A 12,090-nucleotide genomic window follows, 5' to 3' on the forward strand; every position below is an offset into this window, starting at 1 on the left:
GGAGGCGATGCGCGGGGCGGGGGAGCGGCCGGGACACGTGTGGCGGCGGCGGGTGGGACTCGGCGCCCCGGGCTTTAAGAAGGTGTGGAGAGGGGCGGGCGCTTTCCCAGGCCTGGCCGAGGGGCGTCGCGCAGAGGCTACGGCGGCGCACAGAGGCGGCAGACGACGCGCTCTCGCTGCCCACAGCCCCAGTCCCGCGCTCTCGAGGCTCAAAGTAACTTTGGAAGCCGCGGTCGTCCGTGGAACTTCCCGGCGGGGCTCCCGTTCCCCAGCGCGCTCAGCTCCGTCCGCTTCCTTCTTGCCTTCCCTGCCGCGTGGCTGCTTAGCCCTGGCGTCTCCTCGCGGCTCCAAAACTGAATGAGCGAGCGGCGCGAGGGGCGCGCGGCGGCAGCATGGAGCGGAGTTGCTGGGCCCCGCGGACTTTCCTCCTGGCGCTGTTGCTGGGGGCGACGCTGAGGACGCGCGCGGCGGTGGGCTATTACCCCCGTTTTTCGCCCTTCTTTTTCCTGTGCACCCACCATGGGGAGCTGGAAGGGGATGGGGAGCAGGGCGAAGTGCTCATTTCCCTGCACATTGCGGGCAACCCCACCTACTACGTACCAGGACAAGAATACCATGGTAGGTACCACAGCATCTGCCGCTCGCCGCCCGGCCCCAGCGCCCGCGAGCGCAGCTTTTTATCCCCTTTCCTTCTTCCAAGGGGCCATTTAAACAAGAACCATAACAGCCCTTACCCGAACATTGCGCTCTGTTGAGGGAGACAAAGTTAGTGGAGAATCAAGTCGTGAGTTGGGATTTATCACCACCTCCTACACTCCCACCTAGCACATCTCCTGCTAATGAGCCGATTCTTGTGCTAAACGCCTGGTAATTCTTGGGGGCTGGTATCTCTGCCCCTCACTCCTCATTCTTGCATTGTGGCAGGTTGAATGGACCCGCGCGTCTTGTTTCCTTCACCCCAAGACTTGGATTTCAGACCTTTGTCCTGCTCCCAGTCCCTGGGTGGCGTTGGGGCAGGCACTGGGCTCTGCGGATGACAGTGGTGACATAGTGACGCACCCGGGGCCGTGGCTGTCCCGCGCCGCCCGCCGGTCGCAAAGTTCCCGCTGCTCACCAGCTAGGGGTCCCTCTCATTTCATTCAGTGTCAGTCAGCCCTTCTGAAATGGAGCGGCGGCGTACCGTTATCTATTCTGTTTAAAGTACCGTTTAAAATGTCAGCAATGGAGCTTTTTTCTGATTCCTGCCTTGCCTTTCACATGCTGTTTGTTTTTAGAATTATCTCTAAGGTGTTTGTTAATGACTTTGTCTTTTATCTGCACAGCTCTATTTCCAGATAGGGACTGGAAGTCCCTTATAATTTAAAGCCACTTTAAAAAAATCATTATACAGTCTCTCATCAGAATTAAACATTATTGGAGAAGTAAAATTTACCTCCACGAAATGGAGTTTTATGTAGTGAATACATTTTCTTCTAGTAAAGTGAGTATGTGGAAAAATAAAGAAGATAGTGCCTTCTGTGGGTTTTTCTGTGTATGTGTGTGTGTGTGTGTTTCTGTAGTGGCTTCTGAATATATCACTTCATATATCACTTCGTAACAGACACTATTTAATTAGAACTTCAATACAAAATACTGTACCCAAACAAATTGAAATTATTGTCTAGGATTGTCTGGAAACTACAGTTTTTATTGTATGCAGATCATGTTATAATTTCAAGCTCTGATAGCCCTACAGTTCTTGACATTGACAGGAGATAACCCACAGAGTAGCTGGCATTTCAGTTATATATGCACATAAAAATTAGAAGAATTTTTAAGTTTTCTGTTTTTTTAAAAAAGACTTTCATGTCATCTCTGAAAGGATTAGTTTAAATGGTTCCTAGAGGTTTATTTGTGCTTTTACAACTTTTTTGTGGCATGGTGGCAGCCTTGTCTGTAAAGCAGGTGTCTAATTTCATACTCTGGAAAATTAATTTTCTGTACCTAGTCCCTTCTTTTAAAAAACGCCTACTGCAGTCTGTTCCCAAGAATAATCTGTGCTTTTCTGACGTTACGAGAATCTTTAAGTGGAACGGCCAAGCCAATATGATGTCAACCCAGACTTAACCCAAAGACTGATTGATTGAGCCTGTCACTTGGTGTGACCCTTAGCAAAGGTGCTTGCCCATTATTAGCTCTAAGTGAGAGTGGTAGGTAAGTGAGCCGTGGCTGAGCTAAAAGGTATGATTGTCATGTTGTGATGGAAGACCATGGGATGAAACAAAGCCTTACTTTTTTCTCTTCTGTATCCTTTGTAAGGTGCAAACATAGGCATCTTAAAAACGGTAGAACATGATCTAGCTTTGTTTTTGCTATAAAGCTAGAAAACGTAAGTCAACCTAAGACACACCATAATCAAATCCCTAAATCTGAAGAGGAATAGATGATACAGAGTAAGAATAAAGTGTGACACTTCAGTTGGATGTTGGAGGAGAAAATCTCAATTTCTACCTTTTTTTTTTTCTCCACTAGTAAAGGAAGAGAAATTTTATTATGTAAGTTATAAAATGTCAAATTCATATAAATTTTGGGATTAGTTACTGGCAGACTTTACAATACTGTTACCTATTTTTTAAAAAATATTTAGATTTTGGAACTAACTATAATTATAGGCCTTCAGTAAGAGTTTTCCAGTGAATGGTCTACAGGTAGAAGAAATGTTGAAACATGAAATGATGCTCACACCGTGTCTCTTTTCCTTGCAGACTTTTGAAAATTAATTTTTCAAATTAATTATACATCATTTGTAAGAATTGATTGCTGATAGGGCAGCTTAACCAAATATACTTTTGTGATTGAAATGGAAAGTCATTTGGCCAAGAACTTTACTTAAACTAAGAAATTTGTAGCATTTTAGCTTGAGATCTTATTTCTAATTTCCCGAATCTTTAAAAGATAGCAGTTTTGTCAAGAAAACTGTTTTATGTATGACTTATTTTGAACTCAACATTTGGATGAATGGTGTTTGGGTACAGAGCTGTTGTTTGTCACTATTTTACCTACAGATTGCACTGACACAGACGGGATGTGTACAGGGCACCTAACACAGACCATTGTTGTCGATCAGTCTATGCCAGCTGCCCTTAAGACCTGGGATGTAGGACAGAGCTGGTCATTTGAAATGGAGACACAAATATCAGTTTAGAATAAAACCAGTTCAAAATTATGGGTCCTTGTATGGTGTTTTTTAAAATGGATTTTTACTGAAAATATTTTTGACAAAAAGAAATACACATAGTACTAAAGAATTTGCTTGTCTAGCAGTATTGACACAGATTTCGCAAATTAAATAATAGTATTACCTATTAGCAATATTGGCAAATCTGTAAACAGTGTATATTACATCTAATAGATTCTCATCTCTTAATTAAATTATGTCACTAGTCATCTCTATTCTCATCTTATTTCTTTTAAATTTTATTGTCTATAATTTTCTTGCCATGTGGTATCTTTCCATGAGCATATCACAGTGCAAAAGCTCAGTAAGAAGTCTCATGCACACCCAGTTGAATTAGAAAGGTGTTAGCGCCTGAAACTTTTTTTCTTTTTTAAGAGTGTTCTTTTTTGCCGTGATATGTTTTATTTCTCCAACATGGTTTCCAGGCCCCAAACCTGGAATTTTTTGTAGAAAGTTTCTAATTAAGCAGGAAAAGCGAACCACCATGACTAGTCATAGAGCCATTTCTCTTTCCCAGCCACGCCTGGTGACTCACTGCTGCTTCTCCTAGGGACCTGGGCAATATTGTGAAACATGGGAAGGTTGGATCTGCTCCCTTCCTCTCCCATGACAGTCACTCTTCCTCACCACCATCCCTCGGGTATCAGCGTAGCGTTTTCTTCCTCCTCCCAATCAATTTATACTGAATGTGATTCGTCAGTATTAAATTCTCCCAGAAGATATTTACATTTGAAGTCTTCATTACAACTGTAGAAAGATTTCCTCATTTTTTATTTAAAAGGATTTTAGGTATCACTGAGCAGGCAGATAGTATATTTTGGAATAGAAACATTTTTAGATACTGCTGAAATCATGTCATTTAAGGACTGGCCTATTCATTCATTCACCATCAGAAAGGAGAGTCTGGGCATTAAAAAAAAAAAAAAAAAAAAAAAAAACCATTATCTATGAAAGCCAAGCATAGGTAAATGATTCCATCCAAAGTACGGAATAAGCTTTAATAAGACAGTTTATCTAAATTTCTAAATAGACATAGATCTCTGTTATTACAGTGGCCCAAAGTGGGTGAGGTGTTCTGTTACAGTAAGAAATGTCTCTAAACTATCAGTTGAGGAAAAGAAAAATAGTCTTAAGCAGAACTGAATTGGTGATATGTATGGCATGATGCTTTAAAAAGGGAATTTTGTAGTATTTTATAAATTCAGCATCACTGTTGGTGGTTCTTTCATGCTACATTCCCATTCTATTATTTATTTAATCATACCATGAAATGGGCAGGCAAATCAATTTCCTACTGCTAGAACTGAACATTAACCTAAAAATGATATAATCAGGATAAAGTGATCAGGGTACCTCATTGTAATTCTCGCCAGTGTTACTGTTCTACAAGATGGGTTCTGGAATCAACTGGTTGCTATTTTTGAAAATAGATTCTAGATTTAATTCCTTTAAAAAAAATGTTTTTTATTTGAATTAAAGTAACTTGCTGTTGCTAAAGGAACTGTGTTGTTGATTAGATGTGTGGCTGTTTATCTCTGCTTCTGGAATCAGCATATTCTAAACTCTCAGAAGCATTTGTCAAATGGAATTTATAAGTGAACTGCAGCTGTGTTCTGCTTGTATATGACTAAAAATGGCGTATTTTAAAGCATTTTGTTCTACCTGTCACCTATTTCATCTTACTCTCTACAAGTTATTTCAAACATATTTTACTGATGTGGTTCAGATTGTTTCTTAAATCATATAAATCTTACTTCATGAAATTCATATTCCCTGTGTGAGTTTCAATTCCAACCATAAACTGAAAAAAAAATCAGGCCTCCAGAATTGTAATTCAACACATCTTTAGGCAGCAATTCTTACTTAACGTTATTAGAAATTTAATTAGAATATTTCCCTCCAATTTTTATGAATCTTTATTTTAGACTTATATTTTCATTAAAATGAAAGCATAGGTAAATGATTTCATCCAAAGTACAGAATAAGCTTTAACAAGACAGTTTATCTAAATTTCTAAATAGACTTGGATCTTTGTTATTTACCATAAAATGATAAAGAATAAATAGGAAAGTTTTATCAATGTAATCATATAAGTATTTTTAACAGACCTATTTTATTCTGGTAAAATTTTCTTTTCAACTTTAAAAAGTAAGAGCGAGGTACCTTAATAAGATTTAAAGGTCAGTACAATTGATTTCCATATTTTTTTTCTTAAATAAGCTTGATTCAAAATAGAATCTATCTTTGATTTGTTTTTTCTCTTTCTTGAATTAGTCAACTTTTTAGGATAAGCTGGAAATCTTACATCCTCAATTATTTAGGGTGGGTTGCGAAATAAGCAAAAATATTTCTCCTGATCATTTTAAAAGTTACTTGGAAACTTACTTATTATGTCTTTAATCTTCAGGATAGTTGCTGACATGCCGACTCTTTTTCAAATAACCTTTATTTTTTGAAAAGCATTTAATACATTGAATCATCAGTACTTTTTGAACATTTCAGTTTTAAAAGACTTGTAGATATTCTCACACAAAAATATTAAGTTCTTTATGCCATATAAATAGAATACATAAGTATCCTTACACTCAGAAAAAGAAGGAAGGGAGAGTGCATTAGATTGGAACAGGTAGTTTCACTATGAACAAGAACAAGTGGTGCAGGTCTATCTGAATAATGATATAACACACATAAAAAACATGGAGTTCAGTTATCTAAGTATTTTGGTTTCAAGAAACACTTGGGTGATTAATCCACTCCACCTGCTTACCCTGCTGATTTTAGAATCCTTTATAAAATAACCAAGTGTCATCAATCTTAAGCAAAAAAGTTGTGGTTTTTTTTCAGATTTTTTTTTTTTTAATTGTGATTTGGGTGAAGATTTACAGAGCAAATTCACTTTCCATACAGCAGTTCACATATACTTTGTCTTATGTCATTGACCACAGTTTGCCACGCAGCAGATCCCCTCCCACTTCCTCCCCATAGTTGCCTCTTCCCAGTGTCCATCCCTCCATACGCTCCTGCCCCATGAGCTGTGTCCCTGTGCATAAGCAGCCCTTCTTTCTCCCATGATCATTCTCTCCAAGGAGTGTATCTAACTGACATAAATGTTCAACTCATATGCCTGTATTTTGTTTGGCTGGAAACCATAGTGTGGGTTCAATTCCAGACCTGAAGGGCAGCTAGGGGCCATAGTCTCAGTGGTTCCACCAGGCTCTAATGGACAAGAAAAGAAGTTTTAAACCATGTTTTCAGAAATTGGAATAGAATTTTTACATAGGAGATCCCATAATGACCATCCACACACAGAATGGCTCTCTGGAGATATCCCATGCAATGATACTGCTTTGGCGTCAGTTGTGTGGCTCAGAGAATCATTTTCACCATGGTCTTTTACCATGAACATGTCACTGAAGGCCAAGCTTCTGGAGGGTTGAGTGCTGTGCCTACTGGTTAACCAAGTTTATCTAAAATGCTTAGAAACTATGTATTTAAACTACAACAGCAACATATCTAAAACTATACATTTCCTTCTTTATTCAATCTCCTGTACTACCCAACTCTAGCAATTGATAGGAAGGATCAATACAATGTACAAAAAGTTCATCTGTGATATAAGGAAGACCTAACCACGCTAAAGAACAAAGCTAAAGTAGTAGCTAGACACCTTTTGAATGCCACAAAGAGATAGTTATAGGAACTGTGTGGTTCCAGAGTAGACACGGAAAAACTCAGGTTATCCTTTAATGCAGAACCCAGTATTCCACTTTCCTTAGAAAAGTAAAATTTTATTTTGAAAAAAAAAATTTTATTGATTAAAAAACATTTAAACCATAGGAGAGCTTGTGAATGTTTTATAGTGAGGCTTTTATGTTGCTCTCTTAAAGAACCAGTTTCATCTGTGACATGTGAGTCCTTTTTTTTTTTTTTTTAAATACGGGTTACTATGGTAGAAAAGTGGTTTCCTCCTCCTTTAATGTAAAATCTCTCAGAGGAACCCGATGGACATTGGTCCCCACATACTACGTGACCTGGGGAAGGAGGGAGAATAGTTTATTGCTAGGTGCTACATTCCCCTCAGAACCACCGCTCTCTCTCTTTGCTCTGCATCTCTTTGCTTCTCTCTGTATCTCACCTGCTAGCTCCCTTATCCATCTCTTCTTCCCCCTGAATGTCCCCATTGTCTTTCCTCTTTCCACTCCATATAACAGGTCTCTGCTTTTCCTCTTCCCTTTCTTTTTCCTTCTTCGTATCTCTGTTCCTGTTTGATTTGTGTTCTTCTTTTCTACCTCCCTTTAGGTTTCCACTCCTTTTCTCTGCTCTAATGCATTGCTGCTAGGTCGATTCTGATTCATAGTGACCCTGTAGGGCAGAGTAGAGCTGCCCCATAGGGTTTTAAGGCTGTAAATATTTATGGAAACAGACTGCCACATCTTTCTCTTGAAGAGTGGCTGGTGGGTTCGAACTATTGACCTTTGGGTAAGCAGCTGAGTGCTTAACCATTGTACCACTTGGATGACTCCTTTGAATATAAAATGAAAAATATAGATACATTTATATTAACTATTATGTTCTTTGGATATTTGCAATAGTAGACATCTTGCTTTCTTAAAAAAAAAAAAAAAAGTCTTATCTGTGATTTGAGATTGCCCTTTTTAATAATTGCAAATGCAGTGCAACTCACTGCCGTGGACTCATAGCAAGTCCTCCTTGGTTTTCCAAGGCGGTATCTCTACAGAAGTAGATTGGCCAATCTTCCTTCCGAAGAGTGGCTGGTGGGTTTGAACCGCCAGCCTTCTGGTTAGCAGTCAAATGCTTTAGGCACCATGCCACTTGAGCACCCTTGTAGCTTCTTGTTGTTGTTATGTCGAGTCAGCCCCAACTCATAGCGACCCCTCCTTGGGTTTCCAAAGCGGTATCACTATGGAAGTAGATTGCCCAACCTTCCTTCCGAGGAGTGGCTGGTGGGTTTGAACCACCAGTGTTCTGGTTAACAGTCAAGTGCCTTAGGCACTATGCTACCAGAGCTCCTCCCTTGTAGCTAGGGGTGGACGTATAATCAGTGAGATGAACTATAAGCATACTCGGTAGGGTCTTTGGGAAAATTATTGATAAATTGATAAAGCTGGTTTAAAAAAAGATACTTGTTTTATGCCCTAGCCTTGCCCATTTCTTCCAGGAGCTGGTACAGCCATCATGTAACCATGAGAATAATTGTCACATGTTATGAATGGTGGATCAGGAGTTTAGCAGGAGGCTGGGTCTTTATGTAGTTGAGCAGATATACTGTCATAGGACGTGTTCCAGAATAATGACTAGAAAGTCAGCTGTAGCTCAGGGAGAAATTTAATAAGCAGTAGCACAGTGCCTAAGGCATCTGACTGCTAACTAGGAGGTTCATCATTCAAACCCACCAGCCACTCCACGAAAGCTAGACTGGGCAATCTACTTCCGTAAAGATTACCAGCTTGGAAAACCAATGGGGGTCAGTCTTAGTCGGAATCAACTCAGTGGCAGTAGGTGAAGATACATGGGGCCGGAGGCAACGCAGTGTGTGTTTTCCTGAGCCTTATAGGCTAGGGATTTTTATAGTAGTTTTTAAGGCTGTGGGGTACGTAACTTCCAAAGACCTTATGCAGGCAGGTGTTCATAAAATCCTGACCCTTTGGCAAAAGTCAGGGAGCAGAACAAAGTTGTGATAAATTCCTAAGATAGACCTCAGCTTCTTTCAGGCTAGGGGCACGCACAGTCTCTTTCTTTGATGGAGTCTGTGTGTTCCAACATGGATGCCGTGACTTCTGCACCGGTGTATTCTGCTGTTTGCTGTTGGTGTGAGTCTTGGTCTCATCTTGGATCAGCCATCTTAGTTCATCAGGAGGTAAAGGAGGGCAGGGATGCACAGGCTCCAGAACTGGTTAACACCGACTACGGGTAGTGGGCTATGAGATGTCTCAAGAATGGCCTGTTATCAGGAAATGCCATCTAAGCAGTAAATTTATATTTGCATTATTTCTTTTGCAGTGTCCCTTCCTTAGTCTCAGGATCTAAGGAATGCAATAACCCTTCCTGTGAGCTGTTCCTGTCTTGGTTTTACAATCTTAGGAATGTGGTTGCAGGGCCAGGGTTCTTATGATTATGGCTACAAGTAGTAGAATAAGGCAGTGCTTAAATGGAACAAGATTAATATGGAGCTTTAGCTTACGAAGTTAGAACACATGTTCCTCTCCCAGAAATTCTAGTCTGTTTGTACTATTACATTTCCCCACCAAAGGGACTTTAGGCCAGAATTCTTTTTGGAAACACGGATGAAGGTCTCAGTTCTTCTGTAACTACTTCCTGTTGAATTGAGATGAAGACCGATCTACTGTATTGGCCCAAAGCTGCTCTATCCTAGCTGTTAAAACAAAATGTCTGGGAGATATATATGTGGATGAACAGCAGTTTTAAGTTTAGAATAAAATGCCTTTTCAGGCTCAACTAAGTTAAGGGGAGTAGTTAAAGGCATAATAGTATATATATTGTAGAGGCTTCGTGTAACCCCAGGCATTAGGTACTGGATAAAGCAGGGTGAAAAAAAAAATGCAAATGCCCACTATTATGACAACAGTTGTAAGCAGGGGTAGAAACCAAGATTTTCAGTTAGGAAGCAAAGAAGAAAACCAGCTAAAATTTTCACTTGTGTTATGGGGCTTAGGTTGTGTCCATTCAGCAGCCTGCTTAATGGCATTTAATCCAGTTTCTACCTCGCCAGTAGCATTTACCTGGGTACAATAAATTTTATTTACTCCCATGTTTGCCAACAAATAATCCAGAACTGAATGGTTATCTGGTATAACCTCAGTCAAGGAATTTAAGATGCAGTTTTAACCTTCAGAGCTTTTTCAGTCCTTGGTGCTAATAAGTGGATTAGCACTATTCAGGATGGTATTATTTGCTGTGTCCAACCCGGGTTCATATAAAGATGTGTTGCATATGGGATACAACTGGAAGTCCCAGAATTGTTGGTTAGGGGAGGTACCTCTGGGGCGCTCAGCTTCTAACTGCCACCGGGAAAAGAAGGAATTAAAGATCCTGGTCAGAGAGAAGCAAAGTACCTGAACAGGGTAAGTTACTAATAGTGCTGGTAATGATAACTGGTATGTATGAGTCAGGGTGCAGCTGGGGAGAGAAATAGGATAATTTAGTTCAGGTGCTGCTAGGGGGCTCAGCAGTCCTCCAGACCTTGGTAAAAACCAAAAACTAAACTCATTGCTATTGAGTAGATTCTGACTTATAGTGACCTCCTTTGGGTTTCCAAGGCAGTAAATCTTTACGGAAGTAGGTTGCCCAGTCATCTTTCCACCGAGTGGCTGGTGGGTTTGAACCACAAGCCTTTTGGTTAGCAGTCAAATGCCTTAGGCACTATGCCACCAGAGCTCCCCAGACCTTGGTATGTGGTGGCAAATCCAGCAGTTACTGAGTTCTTCTCCATGGGCTACAGCTTTTGTAATTCTTACCAGGCTGGTGGCAGTCCAGTCTCAACTGTCCTGATGTACAATAGAATCTTGATAGCCTACAACATTAACAGGGGTGCCTTTCCTGGAGTGACCGCAACACCTTTTGGGCACCCCTTTTAAAATTTTGTATGGTAATATGTTCTTACATCAGACAAGGTAGCCTTAGTCACTTGTATAGAAAAGTCTAGGTTATTAGATTGGGAACATCAGAAATGGAAGTAATTCTTTTATTAAGAGAGGGGTTTGATGCCTTAAATGTATAAAATATTGTTTCAGTAGTCCCATTAGCTTTATACCAATGAATAGGACCTACAGGTAGGGGTGTTTAGACAAGACAGGTTAAGGTGAAAGGATCTCCAGTCATGACTATTATAGAATGTTCTACTTGTCAGATTTCTGGGGTGATTCTAAAAACAAGAGATAAAAGAAGGGAAAGCAAAAAGAGGCACGTGGTCAAACCTGTTTCTTGAATGAAAATCGTAAATCTTCATTTGGCTCAAAGGTATAAGTATTAAGTGCAGTTGGATTATCCTTGGGGTCTGTGATCAAATCATTTTCTTTTCTGAGTTCCACCGCTCGAGTCAGGGCCATCAATTCAGCTCTTTGTGCTGAAGTATTCAATGGTAAGGGGCAAGCTTCAGTTACCTCATGCAGGTTAACAATGACATAGCTCACTCTTCACAGACCCATATTTGCCAACAGTAATCCAGAGCCAAGTGGTTATCTGGTATAACCTCAGTCAGGCAGCTTCCATCAGTAAACCATTCTTCCTTAGGGCTTTGGAGAGGCTCATCTTTTAAATCTGTCCACTTGAATATGCTTCATTAATAACCTCTATGAAGTCAAGAAGCAACGGAATGAAAGAGATTTTCATAGGCAAAAGAGTAACAGGGTTTAAAATTTGACATACCTTTACAGTTATCTCAAGACTGTCCAAGAGTATCACCTGATAATATGTGATTCTTCCTCCTGATAGCCAGGAATTTCCTTTTGCTTTTCACACAGTGAATTCTTGATGGGGTGTGAGTACTTCCATATTTTGTGCTCAGGTAAATTTTGAAGCCTCCTTAGTTAGCGTGGCTACAGCTGCAGCTGCCCTTAGGCCAGGGGGCCATCCTCTGGCTAGAGTTTCTAAATGTTTAGAAAGATATGCCACAGGGTGCTTTTTTGGGTCCCAGTTTTTGAGTGAGGACTCCAGGTGCAACACCTGCCCACTCATGCACAAACAGCTTAAAAGGTTTTTTCAAGTTTGACGGGCTTAAGGCTGGGTGCAGCTTAAGAGAGAGTTCAGCTGGATAAAGGCATGGGAACAATCTGGAGTCCATTCTAAGGATTCTTTGTCTTCCCCTTTCAGACTTCCATAAAGCTGTTTGGCTA

The 12,090-nt window shown here is 40.4% G+C and overlaps 1 protein-coding gene across 1 annotated transcript in view; it reads left to right on the top strand.

The window, feature by feature from the left end:
• The first annotated feature begins 392 nt into the window (after positions 1-392).
• The window catches only part of RELN (reelin), a 710,657-nt gene continuing 698,959 nt past the window's right edge, over positions 393-12,090 (top strand). The window contains exon 1 of the mRNA XM_007944540.1: positions 393-618. Coding sequence (XP_007942731.1) covers positions 393-618 — 226 coding nt within the window. The remainder of the gene's footprint in view (positions 619-12,090) is intronic.

Source organism: Orycteropus afer, unplaced genomic scaffold (genome assembly GCF_000298275.1).
Source record: "Orycteropus afer afer isolate SDZICR_OR568_19922 unplaced genomic scaffold, OryAfe1.0 scaffold00007, whole genome shotgun sequence".
NCBI classification, from domain to species: Eukaryota; Metazoa; Chordata; class Mammalia; order Tubulidentata; family Orycteropodidae; genus Orycteropus; species Orycteropus afer.